This window comes from Alligator sinensis, unplaced genomic scaffold, assembly GCF_000455745.1.
Source record: "Alligator sinensis unplaced genomic scaffold, ASM45574v1 scaffold453_1, whole genome shotgun sequence".
Lineage (NCBI taxonomy): Eukaryota > Metazoa > Chordata > Crocodylia > Alligatoridae > Alligator > Alligator sinensis.
The window spans coordinates 446,322-465,141 of record NW_005842485.1 but is presented as its reverse complement, the minus strand read 5'-3'; the positions used below and the strand labels follow the sequence as shown (position 1 = coordinate 465,141).

The 18,820-nt window shown below is 49.3% G+C and overlaps 1 protein-coding gene across 2 annotated transcripts in view; it reads right to left on the bottom strand.

Annotated features, from left to right (window-relative positions):
• Nucleotides 1–2,702: 2,702 nt before the first annotated feature.
• KCNIP3 (potassium voltage-gated channel interacting protein 3) overlaps nt 2,703–18,820 on the bottom strand; it is an 18,440-nt gene continuing 2,322 nt past the window's right edge. The window contains exons 2-8 of one of the 2 annotated variants that reach the window (XM_006031152.3): nt 10,539–10,663; nt 9,362–9,431; nt 8,488–8,558; nt 5,514–5,621; nt 4,419–4,523; nt 3,651–3,713; nt 2,703–2,850 (exon numbers count right to left, since the gene is read on the bottom strand). In XM_006031152.3, the coding sequence (XP_006031214.1) occupies nt 2,803–2,850; nt 3,651–3,713; nt 4,419–4,523; nt 5,514–5,621; nt 8,488–8,558; nt 9,362–9,431; nt 10,539–10,663 (590 nt within the window). In that variant the 3' untranslated portion in view covers nt 2,703–2,802. The remainder of the gene's footprint in view (nt 2,851–3,650; nt 3,714–4,418; nt 4,524–5,513; nt 5,622–8,487; nt 8,559–9,361; nt 9,432–10,538; nt 10,664–18,820) is intronic. The other variant, XM_025212832.1, reaches the window with a different exon arrangement.

The following is an 18,820-nucleotide window of genomic DNA, read 5'->3' as shown; positions in this document are numbered from 1 at the left end:
CTTGATAGACACTCATCGGGGTGTCTTGAGATCCTCTCAGGGGTGCCTCATGATGTTAGCAGTGTCGAGTGTGTGAACACGTCACATGGTGCCCAAGAAAGACCCAGAGATTTCAGGCAGGAGTGCAGTGTCGGAGCCATTCTTGCCCCAAGCGCTTCGCGACAGAAGGGCTCTGTTATGTTTCTGTAGTCAAAAAACAAGGGAAAGCTAAGAGCTGGCATTTCTCAAGGGAGGCCTCAAATCTACCGAGAGGTGACTTGAGCCTACAAAGGTGGTGAACCGCTTGTCTTACTGGGACGACAGCTTTGTTTTAACAAGCCAGGCGTACAAAGATTGGCCCACAATAGAGACAAAAGTCAGAGCTCTGTTCAGGACTTAACGGATGCCTGATAGCATGGGAAGGATTGCGATGCAAAATCTGCTGAGATCTGCTGATAGAGAAGGACACGTGGAAGACAGTTTTTTTTCCGAAGTTTATTTTATTAAAATATACAGTGACTGAATATCAAGTAGTTATAGAGAATGAGAGCCAGCATCTGTCTCCCCCAGTGGTATCGTGAGGCTGAGTGGGAGGTTACAGATACCAGTAGAGAGGCTACTGCTAGTGAGACATGCGGCCATTCCTTATACTGTACATATGTCAGGAAATATCAAGTGCAAACTCACAGCATCCAGAGAGGGCTTGGGGCAGGGCGAGAGGGGGAGACAGCCAGAATTCACAGCCTTCTTGACAATGGGAGACCAAAACATGATCAGGGCCTAGGGCAGAAAGCGATGGCCACCAAGCACTGAAAGAAAGGAGAAGGTGACTGAATCTTGGTCCTGGTCCTATTTTAGACATGGAAAGTGGGCTAGGAGCATACAGGAAACCTTGTTTTATCGGAGCTGTGCGGAAGAGGTGGAGCTTCAGCAGCAGTGGAGAGAGCTTCCACCATGGCATGTTCTCTTCCCCTGCATCTTTGGGAAACCCTACCTCAGAGTCAACTTCATGTCATGTCTCATGCTTGGTGGCCTTTCTTCCATCAGGCTCTGCTCTCTCACCAGATACAGCTCCACCCACACAGGGGTGGGGTTGTACACTAAGCAAACCCATCCAAGTTTGCAGAAGGACCTGAAAGTCAAGGGTGTAGGTCAGGGGCGAGCAATTATTTTGGGCAGAGAGCTGCTTACTGAGTTTCAGCAAGCCACCAAGGGCTGCATGACAGGCAGCCCAGGGCAGATTGATATTAATTTTCCAAATTTTTTAGGGGCCCTGCGGGCCGGATAGAATGGCCTGGCGGGCCGCATCTGGCCCCCGGGCCACATTTTGCCCACCCCTGGTGTAGGTACTTTCAAGGCTTCTTCTCCAGTGAAGGGAGAAGTTATATCAATTTGAAGATGCAAGGCAAAAAGTGCTCTGCTTCCCAGATGTTGGCAGCAGGAAATCCCAATAAATGGAGTAGCCAGCTATTTAGTATCTTCCCTGTCACAATTCAAGGCTGCATTTACTACACCCTTGCCCCTGATTTAGTCTTCAGAATAATGTGTCTCTTGAAAAGGTGCTACCAACCCAGCACTTCTTTTCCCTACCAACCCATAACTTGTCCACCATAGCTAGATTCCCACTCAAGGCACAGTCCCTTGCAAGGGGTGTGGTACAGGCTACATCAACCCAACAGTACTCCTGTGTACCTCAGAGATCCTCTCCTGAGTTAACGTTTCTTTGCTGCCTCCTCTTCTTGCCCTGGAGTGGATAGTCATTTGCTGCTAGCCTGTGCTGAGCAGTAAATGATGCCATCCTTCATACTGGCTCATCATGGGTGGGAGATGGATGGAGTCATGCTTCTCCTGCCTTCCCTGCATGCTTCAAAGACAGTATGGAGCATGAAGCATCTGTTCATGTCTGGACACTCAGATCCAGGCTCTGCATCAGGGTGTAAAATGGATAGTTTTTTTAGTTACAGTAGCTCTACGTGCTTTGACTTCCAATCGGCTTTTTCAGTGCTCATGTTCTCTTAGGGATTGATTGCCCAGGGTCAGGTCTCAGATCACCCCAGAGACGGTGTGTTTAATGTTTAAAGAAAGCAATTGGTTTAAAACAGAAAAAGTCTTTTCAATCCAGTGTTGAAAAAGGACCCTGAAGACAGAACACTTCATGCTCCATTTGACTTATGATTTTCAGTTGCAGCCTGGAGCTTTTGGGCATATTCATAACTCACTGCCTGGCAAGTCTTCCTCCTACAGAGGAACAATTTTCCATTGTATGCCTCAACTCCTGTCAACAGAACTTAATAGAAACAGATCTGAGCCAAAACAATGCAAAACTTTAAGCTCCTGAGGGTGGAAGTTAGGGTCTCATCTCTATGTTTCCTCAAATGCTTCATAGGGAGGTCCTTCCTCCATCCTCAAGCAGAGGGAGGTGAGATGCCAGAGAAAAGAAAGGCCACCACATCTTTCCTTTACAATCCAGTGCCCTGCAAAAAATTGGGTCATTTCACTCAGGACTGGTGGACTTGAATCCTCATTGGATGCCATCCATTGTGCTTTTGCTCTACCCTAGAAGGAGCTGACCAAAATCTGTCTGCTGGGTTGAAGTCCCATTTCTCTGTCTCCTCTTGCAGTTGGAGCGTGAGAATCTGGTGTGTGTCGGATGCAAACATTATCACTTCTTTTTATGTTTGTTTTCTTTTTAAATATAAAAAAAAGTTTATTTTTCTTCTCAGAAAGATCTGTGTGTGCTTCAGAGAGAGAGACAGATGCGCCTGTCTGTGTGCAGGCCAGACCCGGGCGTGCCAGCAGAGATGAGAGGGATTTCCCAATGTTCTAGATCACATTCTCAAACAGCTGCATGGAGCTCATGATGTTCTCATCCTGGACAGGAACGAGACAGAAAAGCCAAAGCAATAACCAAAGGAAAACCGTGGCTGAATGAATGGGGCAGGGCCTGGAAATCAAGAGATGTGAGCATTACTCCCAGCTCTACCATCCATCTACTGCACGACCTTCATTAGGACATCTCTCCTGTCTCTGCCTCGGTTTCTTTTCCTACCTTTTGTCTTTAACTTCTTTGGTGTGGGGACTGTATCTGTTTAATGTATAATTGGACCCCCAACATGACACTGTAATAACAACTCATCTGAGAGTTTATAGAGCACCTGAGATGTACTGGTGAGAGCAGCCAGGTGTTATCACTCACTTAATGGTGCATGTAATGCTATCCATGTGTCATCTCTTGATCATCTGCACACTCTGTGAGCTAAAATCTGCTGGCCCTAGATGGGACTGCCTGGTCTCCTGTCGTCTTCTGTCTGCTTCCCTGCTTATACCCTAAGCTCCTCCACTGGGTAGAATTCCAGGGCCTGCATCATGCAGGAAGAGAGAACCACTTATGCCCTTAAAAATCTATGAACCAGAGCATGAGGTGGAGCAGTGAGTGAGGCTGGAACTGCACAGAATTAGCAATCATTTAACTGTGGCATTTAGGGGGTCAGATAAATAGGGATCAGCAATGAAGCAGGCACTGAGCAAGTCAGTAAGTTGGACTCTGGGGAAGTTAGGAGCCCCTAAGTCCAAAAGAGTGGCCAGGGATGAGTTAGGAAGAAGAGGAGGAAGAGGGAGCAGCTGCGGGACCCAGGGGGCTGGGGAAGAAATCATAGCAGAGACCTGCTCACCTTTTGACAAGTCTCCAGGAATTCCTCGATTGTCACCACGCCGTCTCTATTCCTGTCCATTTTCTGAAACACAAAGCACGTACTGAGATCTGATGCACTTTTCCATCCACCACCATCTTTGTAGCCTCAATAAACCCACTTTCCTGCCATGGTGGCAGGCCCATGCCTACAACTGATCATGGAAGCTCTTGGCCTGCAATTTGGACAGGAGCCTTCATGGGATGTTCCTTTCTTTCCTTCCCCAAACCTAAGCCACTCCTGGTCCCAGTGCCTAGTTGCTTTCCAAGCCTGCCCAGGCTTCTGGTCACCTGCCTGGGGCCTGTGTCTCCAGGACTCTAGCTAGCAACACAGTCGCAGTGAACCGGAATCAGATGTCTCTAATGGAGCTCCTCCTGCCTCTGCAGCTGCCTATGTCCTTGTTCTTTTCCAGCCACAAGTGTAGCGAGTCAGCCCTGCCATCTGTTTTCCCTGCAAGCAACCATATGGGAATCTGCTGCTGCCACTGGTGTGAGCGGGGGCCTTGATTCTGTGTTCACACTGTTTCTACCCGGGGGTCATTCCACTGATTTCAGTGGCATTGTCCCCAGTTTGTTCCAACCTAAGATCTATATCAGGAGCCCTGGAGGCAAGGTTTTTGAGGATGCCTTCTGCCTGCCTTCTCATTAATTCATTAACACAGAATCCATGGTTCTCTCAGCTGTTCCTGCTACCCTTGTTAGTGAGGAGATTTCCCAGCTCCTGCTCCCACGTGACTGCGAGCTGGGTTACCTGGAAGAACTTCTCCACGTGCTCTATCGGAGCATCTTCCCTCAGGATCGGGTGTGTGTAGCGGCCCATCATGTCATAAATGGACTTCATTATTGCCAGCATCTCCTGGCAGAGAAAGATGGACATTTAGGATGGAGGATTAACTTGCTGTCACATCCCATCTCCAAATCTGAGACCTGTCTCACTGAACTACAGCTACCAAGCTTCCCAGGCAGGGAGAGCTGTGCAGCACTGACATCTGCACCCAGCTGATACCTCTTAGCATGGCTCAATGCATGGTGCAAACCTTGCTTTGGACATCCTCAAAGACCAAGTTATCAATAGAGACAATGCTAGGGTAGGCATATGTTTCACTTCCAATATGTTCCTGATGCATCCATCAGCAGCACCAAAGCCAATCAGGAATATTCTCCTCACCATCAAGGGCAAACGAAGGCAGGAATTTGAGGAGAAACTGGCTTCCAGCCTCCTTCATCTGGTGCCCAGTGTGGCTGTAGGTGCTTAAGTCTAGACTCTAGGGCTTGGGTTTGGAATCAGTCATGCAGCTGCAGCGCAAGTAATGGCAAAAAATGTGGTGTGTACAAACGCCCAGTGGCTTAAACCACTCCTAGAGTGTGTCAGTGCTCTCTACTGCATGGAGAAGTAAATCCAAGCCCCACACTCCACTCCCAGGGGTCCCTTACCCCTATCATCCCCTCTTCTGTATGACCCTGCATCCACCCATCAGGGTCCTGCCTCTGAGTTTCCACATCTGATTTTCAGCTCACTGCTATTCCCTCAGGCTCTGATGACAGAGACTGACCCTTACTTTGCTCTGCTTGCCTCTGAACCAGCTGCACTCAATGCTTTTAGATCCTCTTTCAGAACCTGATTCAGATGCTCCTTGGGCGCTAGCCCCTGAATGAGAAACATGCTCCAGCTCCCATGGTTTTTGGAACCCTCTTCCTGCTTCAGGTTACCTAGGCACAGGTACCACACACATTCCTGGGCCCTCCTTTGTTTCCCCAGGGACCAGTTAGACCCACACAGACTTCCCACACACCCCTAGGCCACTGCCTTCAATGCAGCCACATCTCATCAGTGCAGTTGTCGCACCTCCTTGGTAATGTAGCCGTCTTTGTTAATGTCGTACAGGTTAAACGCCCAGTTTAGCTTTTCGTGCACTGTCCCACGCAGCAGGATGGAAAGGCCAATGACAAAATCCTGCAACACAGAGAACACTGTGGGAAGAGATGGGTAAAGTGACCCAGCGCATGTTGGATGGCAAATGCATGGCCTGGTAAAGCTACCCCCCCCTCGTTTGTGTCTAGTCTGGGAAATGCTCTGCAAAAGAGGAGGATCTTGACCCTTCAAAGGGTAAGGCGGAAATTGTATTGATCCCGAGACTCTCAGGGTATTTTTCCTATTGATCTAGTTTCTATTCTCTCCTGCATCTATTTTTAGTTGCCTCACTCTCCACCCGAGCCCCAGTGCTTCTCAGTAAAAATAATGCAAAAAGCCTCCTCAGTTCTGAGCTGCTGCATGTGTTTGAGTCTGATTAAAACTAACATGATAAAAATCATTAATAGCAGTTGTGGAATAAGAGGCGGGTCCAGGGCTAGCTGAAAGAGAGCCTTTTGCAGCCATTTTAAATATAAGAATGACTTAAAAATCTATCCTTCTGTCTGTCTACTTATGCAGAAATATTAGAGTGATTTCACTTGTATAGATTGTCTTTATTTATACTGATTCCAAATCACTGTATATTTTACTAACTACTTGTACACTGTACAGGGATGTATATGCATACATATAGGTGTACATATGTTCACATACATATATGCACCTGAGTATACATGCCTGTATGCACATATACATATATAGAGACATACCTGTGTATATACATACACAAATGCATGCCTGTGCACCCCCCACCCAATCCTCTTTAAAACCTGTGGTGAGCTAAAAAAAATCAGGAAAATCAACCTGTTGCCTTTTTGATCTTTCAATTTCTGCCAGTTTTTAATGGCTACTGCAATGGGTCATAAACTGGAGATATGGGAACTCATCTGCTTGTATTGATGCACCTGCCTCTCATTTCAATCAATAGGCATGAGGCCCTAAATGCTTTGAGCCTTTTGCATAAACTCATCACCATCAGATATATTATCTTGCTATTTCTGTGAGTTTGGCCTTCTTAATGCACCCTCTTCTCACATAGACACCTCTGCTAGCAAGTGATACCTCAGCTAAGCCCGAGTGCAATATTAAGAAAAGTAGACAAGAGGTTGCAGGAAACAATGTTGGTGACCCAGTAAAGGTTCCAGTTCTGAACCGTCGTCTCAGCAGCACTATGAGACTCGGTGCTACTGGTGGTGCCCTATTTGGCCAAGATGTAATGCTGAGGTCCTGACCACTTGTAATCATTAAAGGGCCTGTGGCCCATTTTGGCAGGGCTGGGATGTTAAATATGCATGAGTCACTCCACACAGCTGTGAAAGGCATCCACCTCTGGGGTGGAATGTGGCCACTGTTTCACAGTGTACAGGAACTGCTGCTACAGAAAGGACCTCATGCTGCAGTCTCTTAGGCCATTATTATCTCCATCAAGTCACTCCCAATTCATGGCACAGCAGGAACAGAAGTGGGACATCCGTATCCACTTGCAGCTGCACACAGCAAGGTGGAGGCTGTGGGGAGGCTGCTTAAAATGATCTAGAGTGGGAGGCTAGATAGGAGACCAGCATTAACAAACCTGCCCTTCTCTGCAGAGAGCTCTGAGGCCTCCCCTCCCACAGACCATACCCCAGGGATTGGTAAGGGATAGGAAGAGACACCCAGACAGGGTTTCTAGCTCGGCTGGCCTGCCCTGGCAGGGAGGAGACCCCTGATGTGATTCCAGACAGAGCAGAAATTAAGGGAAAAGTCAGCCAACTGCCCCTGTCACTTGATGTGTCCAGCAGCACTGGGTCTTGTCAATCCATCTGTTTCAATGCATATCAGTAGACGTCAATCCAGATTTTAGCCTGACGCAAGAGCATATGCACCTCCAGCCTCAGAGATTCATAGATTCACAGATGCTAGTCAGAAGGGACCTCAAGAGATCATCGAGTCTGACCCCCTGCCAGTGGCAGGAAAATGTGCTGGGGTCAGATGACCCCAGCCAGGTGCTTGTCCAGTCTCTTCTTGAAGACCCCCAAGGCAGGGGAGAGCACCACTTCCCTTGGAAGCCCATTTCAGATTCTGGCAACCCTCACTGTGAGGAAGTTCTTTCTGAAGTCCAACTGAAATCTGCTCTCCATCACCTTGTGGCCATTGTTTCTTGTTATTCCAAGGGGTGCTCTGGTAACCAGACCATCTCCAATTCCCTGCTCCCCACCCTTGGTGAATTTGTATACTGCCACAAGATTCCCCCTCAGTCTTCTCAAGGAGGCTGAAAAGGTCCATGTCCCTCAGCCTTTCCTCATAAGGTCTTCCTTGCAGGCCTCTAACCATACGAGTGGCCTTCCTCTGGACCCTCTCAAGGTTGTCCACATCCTTTTTGAACTGCAATGCCCAGAACTGGATGCAGTACTCCAGCTGCGGCCTGACCAATGCCACATAGAGGGGGAGCATCACCTCCCCGGACCTGTTCATGATGCACCTACTAATGCATGACAAAGCGCGGTTAGCTCTGCTAATTACTTCATCACACTGACAACTCATGTTCATCTTGGAGTCAACGACTCCGAGATCTCTTTCCACCGCTGTGCTGCTGAGAAGGTCATCCCCCAGCCTATAGGAGTGCTGATGATTCCCTCTCCCTAGGTGCGGCACCTTGCACTTGTCCTTGTTGAACTGCATCCTATTGTTCTCTGCCCGTTTCTCTAACCTGTCCAGGTCCACCTGGAATCAGGCACTTAGACACCTGGATCTGACTGAAAGGCAAGACTGACTATGGGACTGAGGGTCTTTCCTGAGGGCCAGAGGTTTTCCAGTGTGGCAGGATGCTCAGAGGCCTCGCAGGGGTTTTCTGAGGTGCCTTGAAACACCTGGCTCTCATGGAGCTTTGTACCAGTACTGGGAGCCAGATGAGGACTCAGCATCTTACCTCAAAGCGGATGGCTCCAGTCTGGTCCATGTCAAAGGCATTGAACAGGAAGTGGGCGTACATGGTGGCATCTGGGAGAAGAGAAACAACACCTTGAGGCCAGCACCCTCTCTCCCCATCACTGCCTATGGCCTATCACCTCATGGGCAAGAATGCGTTTATCCTCTCACACCTCTGTGCAAGGCTATGTGAGATGGGAAACTAGGCACAGCTCGACTAAGTGATTTGACCAGGGTCACACAGGGAATCTGTAACACAGCAGGGTTTTACCCAGGGTCTGTTTAGTCCAAGGCTAATACCCCAAATCCTGGCCATCTTTATCCTGGCTGCTTGAAGGGGCCTTTGAAGGGTAACTCCAAGAGCTGAAGGTAACCTCCCAGCACAGTGAGGGAGGCAGAGAGATTTCCTTGTCACAGCCCAGCACTGACTGAGGCAGGTTTTGAGGAAACTTAGCTCCAAGTGAGAAACAGTTTGCAAAGTAAAAGTGTTTGGGGCAGGGACCACCTTTGCATATATGTCTGTGCAGCATCGAGGACAAGGAGCCCCCACTGGGGCATCCAGACACACAGCAGAAATAAAGAAGGCAGTTGTCACCACCTGAGCTCCTTAGTCTCAGCTCATGCCCGGCAAGGGGCAGCAGTCCACTCTCTTTTGCTTGCATATTTCCAGTCCAGAAGCCTGGAGACCAGCTCCAGCCAGAGACTCAAGGGAACTTAGCAGACAAGGGTCTTCTCCTGTCCACCCCTGAAAACAGATATCTCCAATGCTCCATCATCCCCGGGATCAAGGTGGAAAGAAACCTTTGCCTTTGCTATATCAACCCTTTCCTTCCCCCGCTCTGCAAAAACACCAGAGGGGCATGTGTCAGACTCACCTCCCTGAGGGAAGAACTGAGCGTAGATCAGCTTGAAGGTTTCCTCGTTCACCAGGCCACTGGGGCACTCCTATGGGGAGAAGTCATAGAGAGATTAACCCCCTACAAGCCCGAGAACTGTGCTCCTACCCCTTGTCTATCAGGCAGTGGGGACAAGTGTGACACAGCCTCTCACCCTGTGGCTCTAACCTATAAGGAACTCAGTGCAGGGGCTTGCACAGAGGCTCTTACACACCAGAGCGTCCCACCACTTCATAGTTTCATAGTTTGTAGGGTCGGAAGGGACCTGAGCAGATCATTAAGTCTGACCCCCTGCCGTGGCAGGAAAGAGCACTGGGGTCAAACGACCCTGGCAAGGTGTTCGTCTAGCCTTCTCTTAAAGCCCCCCAGGGTAGGAGCCAGCACCACTTCTCTTGGAAGTTGGTTCCAGGTCCTAGCCGCCCTGACAGTGAAGTAGCGCCTCCTAAGGTCTAGTCTGAATCTCCCCTCTGCCAGCTTGTGACCATTATTTCTTGTCCCTCCTGGGAGTGCTCAGGGGAACAGGGACTCCCCCAATGTCTGCTGGTCCCCCCTGACTAGTTTGTAAATGGCCACTAGATCCCCCCTCAGCCTTCTCTTGTGGAGGATGAACAGGTTCCGGTCCCATAGCCTCTCCTTGTAGGGCCTGCCCTGCTGCCCCCGATCATGCGGGTGGCCCTCCTCTGGACCCTCTCAATGTTGTCCACATCCCTCCTGAAGTGTGATGCCCAGAACTAGACACGGTACTCCAACTGTGGCCTGACCAGTGTCGCATAGAGGGGGAGGGTCACCTCCTTGGACCTGCTTGAGATGCATCTGTGGATGCATGACAAGATGCGGCAAGGTGTGACAAACACTTGGCAAAGACCTCTCTGCTGGTGAAACCTCCACCAATACCCCAAGGCACCTCTACCCTCCTCCCACTCCTCTTGCAAGCACCTCTCACCTGGAGGAATCTCTCCCCTGGGATGCAGCCCTCCTACAGCTCTGATGCTGTGTCCATCCAAACCCAGCTAGTGCCCTGTGGCTCATCAAGCTAAGTGGGAACCTTTGCCCATAACCCACTCTCCTCTCTGTACTATGTGGTGCCTACTCCCCTGGGGCTCAGCTACTCTCAGAGGGGAGGTGGAGCTGGTGAAAGAACCCTACAGACACTCACATTTTTGAAGCCTCTGTAGAGTGATTGTAGCTCCTTCTTGGTGAACTTGGTCAGTGCCTGCAGCTGATCTAGCCCTTCTGGCTGATGCCGGACAGCTTCCAGTTCAAAGTCGCTGTCACTGCTATCTGGAAAGACACAAGACAAACTCTATGAGGGATGAGGAAAGGAGACACCAAAGCCCAGGGTCTTTCCATTGCATGGTCCTTCCAAGAGTCCAAGGGTGCTGGAACTGCCACCTTTGATCCTTGGCTAGCCATGGACATCACAGAAGCTGACAGATGTGCTAAAAGAGGGAGCAATTAAAATGCTACTTGTTTAGTAATAGCTAAACAATAAAGCCACTACTGAGGGCCTTTGACCACAGTGGAAGGCCTGAGCAAGAGCTAATTCAGTGGTTCTCTTGGGGACCAATTTCAAGCACATGGGCAGTGGCACTGATATTTTTGGCAGCTGCCTGTGGGTGTGGGTGTGTGTGTTTATGAGAAAGAGAGAGACAGAGAGAGAGAGGTAGGCAGAGGAAACATAAGATTTCACACAAGCATGTGAAAGCTAGGAAGTGCTAAGTGCAGGTGAACCTTTTAAAACCACCAGGCACCCTAGACAGGGCTTTAGCTTTCCGTGAAAGTACCTGATGCCACATCCAGACCCACTCTAGCCAGCAGCAGACCCAGCTCCTCATACTTGGATTTCAGATCAGGCACACCCTCGGCCTGCTTCATTACACACCAATCTGCCACACAACAAGAGCTCATCACAGGTGAGCCACAGAGATCTAAAAACCAGCTCCCTGCATCTTCATCTGCTGAAGGCTGAGAACAAAGAACTGCTGCTTACTCTCTGTTTTCTGGGCACATCAAATCCAGTGCTTTGCCTTCATCTATCTGTCCATCCACCCTGCCACTTTGCATCATATTAACAGAGCACTTTCTGTTCTCCTTCCATCTGTATCTTCATCCATCCTGTCACTTATTGTTATATTACTGTAATTGAGCACTTGTCATGGAAAATCAATAGCCAACTCCCCAGTGGTCTTCACTGAGTCTCTGGAACTTCTTCCTTTCTGGGGTAAAAAGGCTTATTTTGGGGACAGCATCTGCTTCTGGGGTTTTTTTGTTTTTAAGTGTTATAGATTTAGAGACTTTTAGGCTGATTTTTTTTCTGGGCTGGTTTGGGTGGGTTATTGGGGTATGTTTGGCCAGGAGAAATTGTTCACGTTGTGTCATTCTTATGGCAAAAAAAAGTCTCAGATCCATGATGATTCCTCCAAGGATTGTGCAATCTATCACAGGCTTCCTTCCCAAGTATTGCATAGTAGTGACAGCAACTACAGTAATAGTTTCATAGATGTTAGGGTCAGAAGGAATCTATTAGATCATTGAGTCCGACCCCCTGCCCTGGGCAGGAATGAATGCCGGGGTCAGATGACCCCAGCCAGGTGTCTGTCTAATCTCCTTTTAAATACCTCCAAGGAAGGGGACAGCACCACCTCCCTTGGAAGCCCATTCCATATTTTGGCAACCCTCACTGTAAAGAATTTTTTCCTGATGTCAAATCTGAATTTGCTCTCTTCCAGTTTGTGGCCATTATTTCTAGTTACCCCGACAGGCTCCCTGGTAAACACTGTATCCCCTATTTCTTGCTGCCCCCCACCCCCTGGATGAGTTTGTAGGCAACCACAAGATCAACCCTCAGCTTCCTTTTGTGGAGGCTGAAGAGGTTCAGGTCTCCCAATAGGTCCACATAGGGTTTTTTCTGTAGGCCTTTAACCAGACGATGGGAAATTTAATATTTCCCATCAGTGTCTGCTACTAAGGTTCCATGATACTGCGCCATCAGAGACCTGTCCACACCCCCGAGTGAAAAAAGTGATATAAAGAGAGGGTTGGAGCTGTGTATGACTAACAAGTGTCTGATCCAAGGATTGTCAAGGTCAATGGAAAGAAACCCACTGATCTCAATGGGTTTTGAGTGAGGCAGTAACTCAAATGTTACTGCCTCACTCACAGTAATTTAGGGGTCCAATCCCTGCTGGTGATGGCCCATTTAGGGATTTCACTATACATCAGCATAAGACTCCTATGTGCAGAGAAGGTGGCCCCATTTGCAACTCAGCTTGCTGTGTTGGGCTCTAGCCAGCCCTGGATTCCACCTCATTCTTTCCAGAAAGAGCAGGATTCCTCCCACAGCTGTAACACAGAAGAGCCTCATGCTGAAGGATGAATAAACTTATTCACATTTTTCTTGCCAACCCAAATTCCCCCACCAGGTCCGTTATACCCACTTGCTGTCTCTGTAAGCTGCATGGCAGCAGGTGGGCAAAGGCATCTGGAAAGTTCCTGCAGCCCCTGCATATCTAAATAACCCACCCCAAGGCTCTGTGCAAACACATCACAATGTCCTGCCACCAGCGTCTCAATATTTTCCAGTGAATTCAACTTTGCCTGTGAACTGGAACCAGAATGGCAACACAGCCACCAAGTTCAGCTAATGCGATGAGGCCAAGTTCCTCTTCGATGTGCACTTGGACAATGATTCTGATGACCATGTCGATACCCTAGAGCAAAGGGCCAGAGGGTGTATGTTCCACAATGGAGAACTACACGGAGAAAGAACCTGCGTATGGGGGACTGTGGATTACCTGCATGGGCAGAAAATGATGAGAGACATGGATACAAGGACGATGCATTGACTGATACAAGCTGGCTGTGTTGGGTCAAACTTAGTCCTGTTGTAAACAGCTGCACCGAAGTCCACATGGATATGCCTCTTTCCATTACTGCTGGATTTAGCCTTGCAGTTGAAGAGTGAAATATGCCACAATGCTGCAGGTCAGCCATGGGTTTAAGCCTTTTTAAACAGGGGCTTAAATAATGTCCAGGTCTTTCTAGACCTTAAATGCTGAAGGCTTTAAGTGAGCGAGAAACAGTGGAAAAAACCTGGTCAGACCTACTCTCTTCCCTGTGTGATGGGCAAAATGGACCTATGGTGTGACCCAGGAAATGGCAGTTCTTATGTTCTTATGTAGGTCTTGTGCTGGACCACTGCACGATGATGAATTTCAGCCAAGGTCAGCAACTCAAGTGAATATGTAACACTATTGCCAATGCAAATCATAGGAGAGGTGGAAAAAGATGCAGCTGGGCTGCAGGCAGACAGCACAGAAGGATGGGCACAACAGACTGAGGAGAGCCTGACCCATCAACCACTGAAGACAATGCAAAGACTCCCCTTGCTTTGAATGGGGGTTGTACCAAGGTTGCAGAGAAAATAGACTGTTGGGCACATGGGATTCATACCAAATGCTCTTCCCTAGACCAAACAGCACAGGAGTATCAATGGGACACATGGATCCTACAGAACACATTCAGGAGAACAGACCCTGCTGCATCAGAGCACAGACAAGTTTGGGAGATCTGTGCATGAAAGGAAAGAGAATATTGTTATTAGTGATTTTTAATACATAGTGACCCCCAGCTGAGATCTCTGGACTGCCACAGTAACCACACAGCAACTCCAGGGCAACGTATGCTGTAAGGACCTGGTACAAGCTGGCAAGCTTCCAGTGAACTCAATGCCAACAGATGCCAAATGTGGAGGTGACCCTCCATCCAGTTTCAGAGCTATATCTCCTGGCCAGCGGCAGAGGTTCAGGAATGAGGCAAGAGGTCATTAGGTTAATAAGCCTAAGCGGGTTTTTTTGACCCCAGCTTCTCTGGGGAGCAAGGAATCTCCCCCTGTGTTCAGGGAAAAGGTCTGTGTTCAAGTCCACACCCATCCCTATTCAGCACAACTCCTGTATGTCTCAGCAGTGGTCATCCCAGGCCTGCTGTGTGCAGTGAGGGCTGTATGTTTGCAAGCAGGTACTAGAAACCTGAGCTTGCTCTTACCTGGCAGATTTGCTCCTGCACTCAGTCCATGACTAGAATCGTACATGGGGATCTTGGGTGTGAGTTTGGGGCTCCCTTACTGATCGTGCTACCTCAGTTCATTTATCCTGTTCACTCTCCCTTTCAGCATCTGCTCTCCACCACTGCCACTGCACACAGGAGACTGCACAAGATGGACCTATGGTCTGACCCAGTAAATGGCAGATCTTATGTTCAGCCCCACAGAGCCTTGGCGGCAAGGCACTCTATTCCTGGGTCACTCGCAGCCCTGCATGTTCAGTCCGACGAGCTAACTGCACAGAAAGACGTAGACAGATTGGAAAGAGTCCAGTGAAGAATAACAACAATGATTAGAGACCCAGGAAACGTGACTTATGAGGAAAGGCTGAAAGAACTAGGGTTGTTTAGTCAGGAGAAGAGATGACTGAGTAGAGATATGATAACAGTTCAAATACCTGAAAGGTGGTGATAAAGAAGATGGAAATAGACTTTCTCTGGCACTGCAGGGGACAGGACTAGGAGCAATGGTCTCAAATGGCAACAGAAGAAATTTAGGCTGGAGATTAGGAAGCACTTTCTGACAATGAGGTGATGAAGCATTGGACCAGGCTGCCTAGAGAAGCTGTGGAATCGCCATCCCTGGACATTTTCAAGAGCAGGTTAGACAGACACGTGGCTGGGATGGTTAATGATCCTACCCTGAGCAGGAGGCTGAACTAGATGACCTCCTGAGGTCCCTTCCAACCCCACTTTCCTACAGTTTGCATCACTGAAGGGACTAGTCCCTAATACCTTGAACCACCTTGCAGCCAAGGCTATAACGAAGCCCTTTAAAGAGCTTATCCTGGGTAAGAGCGAGGAGACTCGGCCCAGTGGGGGAGGGTTTCCATCTCTTAGCCCTGTTGGCCCCATGCCTGCAGGCAAAGTCCATGGCACCTTAGCTGGGTGGAGGGCTGTGCCCAGCCTGGGCCCCAAGCCAGATTCACCTAGGTGCATATCTATGGGGATTATAGCAGAGGTGCTGGACTCCTGTTTCCTGAGGTATTTGAAAGCTGTTATCAAATCCCTACTCAGTCTTCTCTTCCCCTGCTTTACAGGATAGACTGCGAGTTCATTGATCTGCTAGCTGGGACCTCTCTACACTATGACACTCTGGTATAAATCTAGAAGAGCTTGTTCAAAGTCATTCATTAACCTGGTTATAATGAGAACAATGTCTGACCCGGGGCACACCCTGCAGGTCACAGCTGCCAGCTTTATGGCCAGCAATTAAACTTTTACTGCTCTTGATGCCTGTTGGTCCCAGTGTGCCAGCCCAGCTATGGACAGTGAGCTGGACCCTCCTCCAGGGGTTTGTTAATGAAGTTCTGGTCGCTGGATTTTTATTGTGATATGTGAGCTATAAAGAGCAGCGTGACTCTCCCGAAGGCAGTCTGCCCAGCCGGCAGCTGGAAGAGCTGCATACTGCTGCTCTTGCTGCTCCTGTGTAAGGCAGTGGTAGCTGCAGGAGCCCAGCTTCCAGGGGAACCAGGTCCTCTTGTTCCCGAAACCTTAAGGGGGGGGGTCACTGAGAACATGTCTACATGGGGCTGTGCAGTGACACCCCTGCTAGCTCTGAGCTGGGATGCCTACACACCACAGTGCAGTGCTGTGCAGAGATATCAGCTCAGGTCCTGGCTCCAGTGGGGCTACACGGGTGGGGTACCCCACCTGGGCTAATTAGCCCCATTTCATTAGCTGATGAGCACCAAGCTGACCCAGATTTGCCACTTCTGATTTGAGAGCCAGCTCACTTTGCCTAGGTGTACCCTGAGAAACCACAAACATGGAGCTCCACTCTGCCACTTTCAGGGAGATTGGGTGCACGTCAGGCCTGCCAACCATGGGCCAGATTGTCAGGTGGTGGAAGATGGACTAGCTCCATGGATTTCCTGATTTACACCACTAATGATCATCAGGCCTACATGCTTCAAAAAGGTTGCTGTTTACACAGAGCACACAGTCTCTTCTCCCATTCCCAACAGCCCTGAGCTACGTATGATATACATCACTCAGCCCTTGCAGTTGAGAGAGAATATATAGGATGGTTTAGGCATTGCAGCACTGGGCTGGAACTCAGGAGAGCTTGGGGATCCCTTCTTGCTCCAGCTCTTTATCTCCTCCATGCAGGGCCTCATCCCAAACCTGGGTCATGGATGAAGCCCTCAGACAGTTTCACCTCTTGGGGCAGGGACTACCTCTTACAATCTCTCTGTACAGTGCCCAGAGCACTGGGACCCCATACCTTGAGTGGAGCACATGGAATACAAATAACACGCAACTCTAACAGAGCCCCTAAATACCTGCTCCATAAATCCAGCTCTGTAGCTGCCCAGTAGTTACCTGCAGAGAAAGGGGCTGGGGCATGCACAAATAGAGGTACCCTTAAATACATGGTTCTCTCGCAGCAAAGTCTGTATTCAGGCAAATATTCCACGTAATCAACACCCAATAAAGAGCGCAGGTGCTTTCCCAAGCAGAGCATCACCAGACTGTGTCTTTGCTATCCATGGTTCAATGCAGACCCCCACCTGATGCACCAAAACTATGGATTTGGCCACGTGCACAGCTGGGGGAACTGGACCTTCTGCATGAAGGCTGCAGCCTGAGCTTCTGAATTGGTCAGTTCAATTCCTGATCCTTGCTAAACTAGCATCAAATCCATTGTGGCAGGCTCACCCCATCTAGCCGTGGAGCCCGTCAAACACACTGTCATGGCAACTGCAAGTAGCCTACCATCACCGTAAGGCCACCACAGCCATGTATTCAGCTGGCCCAGGAGCTAGCCACATGCCAAAGCTCACAGTACTGCTACTTTAGAGGCCATTACTATAGAAGGCAGTAATGGGGATTATCCTGGCTTGCTTGCTCCCAACTGTCATTTGCTGGGCAGAAAACCACTCTCTTGGGAAACAGTGGAAGTGGCTCCACCATATTTCTTAGCAGAAGTCTTCATTCTGCAGCACAGTAATAGCCAAGGGACTCTCACTGTTCAGAGAGCCAGATCCCTCCACAGGACAAGCCCCCTAGCTGCTAGGAAATGTCCATAGGCATCAGTCTTTACCCCTATGACTTTGATAAACAAGACCACTCCTTCACATTCAAGCCACGTCTATTCGCCCTCCCTGCCTGACAGCCCAAGGATGTCTTCTCAACAGAGAGGGCAAATCCAGCCTCCCCAGACAGAGGGAAGGCAGCCTGCTGCGGACATCTCAAGAGCGGAGCTAAGCTCTGATGCAATGTGTGTTCCCTCTGCACCACTTGTGGACCGAGGCAGGCGGTTCCCATCCGTTCTCACTGGTCTTTATGCCACTGAACCGTTACACTATTAAGGGCAAGATCCAGATGGGCAACCTTGGCCCCCCCCTGTGCAGCACTCAGGCACCTAGGTGACAGAAGCAGATCCAGGAGAGCCTGGGCCCGGCAGCCACGCACCATACGGCGCATGTCTAATGTAGGGCACGCAGCAAGCATCAGCAGGAGGGCTGGATGGGGAGGTAGGCTGGGGTAGGTTTAATCTCCATCAGGTGAAACATGGCCAAGAACCTAGGATTCCCTTTTCCTGGAGGAGTGCTACACCATGAGGCTGTTGTACAAAAGGTGGCTCTCCCTCCCCAGTTTTTTTAAGTGCAAAAATGTGTGTGTGTGTGTGTGTGTGTGTGTGTGCATGCGTGTAACATATATACACACAACTTTACTTCCAACATTCTGCCAAGTGGCCCCTGTGGTTCACTTGGCAGATTAAAGCACACTTTGACAGTTAAAACATTATAAGCCTGTTACACAGTTTGCACCGCATCTCCATAGCCATACCCCCAGCCACTGCCCTACTCAGAAGGCCTGCCCCTGAAAACGTCTATGTCAGACTCCTCTCCACCATTTGAGGTCTGCAATTTCTTTCCCAGTGATGAGCCTATCCTCAGAAGGGATCTGGATGCATAATTCTCTCCACTGTTTGCCCCTGGAGCCCAAAGCACCTTACTCTGTTTCATTGGTATGCCTCCTGGTGCCAGGCACCTGGTTGTAGGCATGCCTGGCCTACACTGGAGGTGCTGGTATGTCACACTGCATTTAGCTTTAGGACTACAATTCATAAATACATGTACACTAATATTTATGTACACTAATATTGCCATTAAAGGATTCACAGGAGAGACCCCATTCCAGCTGAGCCCTGTATCATCTCTTTGCATGGGAGTCGGAGAGACACCTAGTAGGGAGTGAAATTCAGCTCCCAGGTGCATCCCATCCCAGCCTTACAACCCCCCACCCTCCCAGCTCCACTTCTGCTCAAGCGGGAAAGCTTGCTCACTTTGGGAGGAAGAGGAGAATGCCGTCCCCACCTTCACCTGGGCC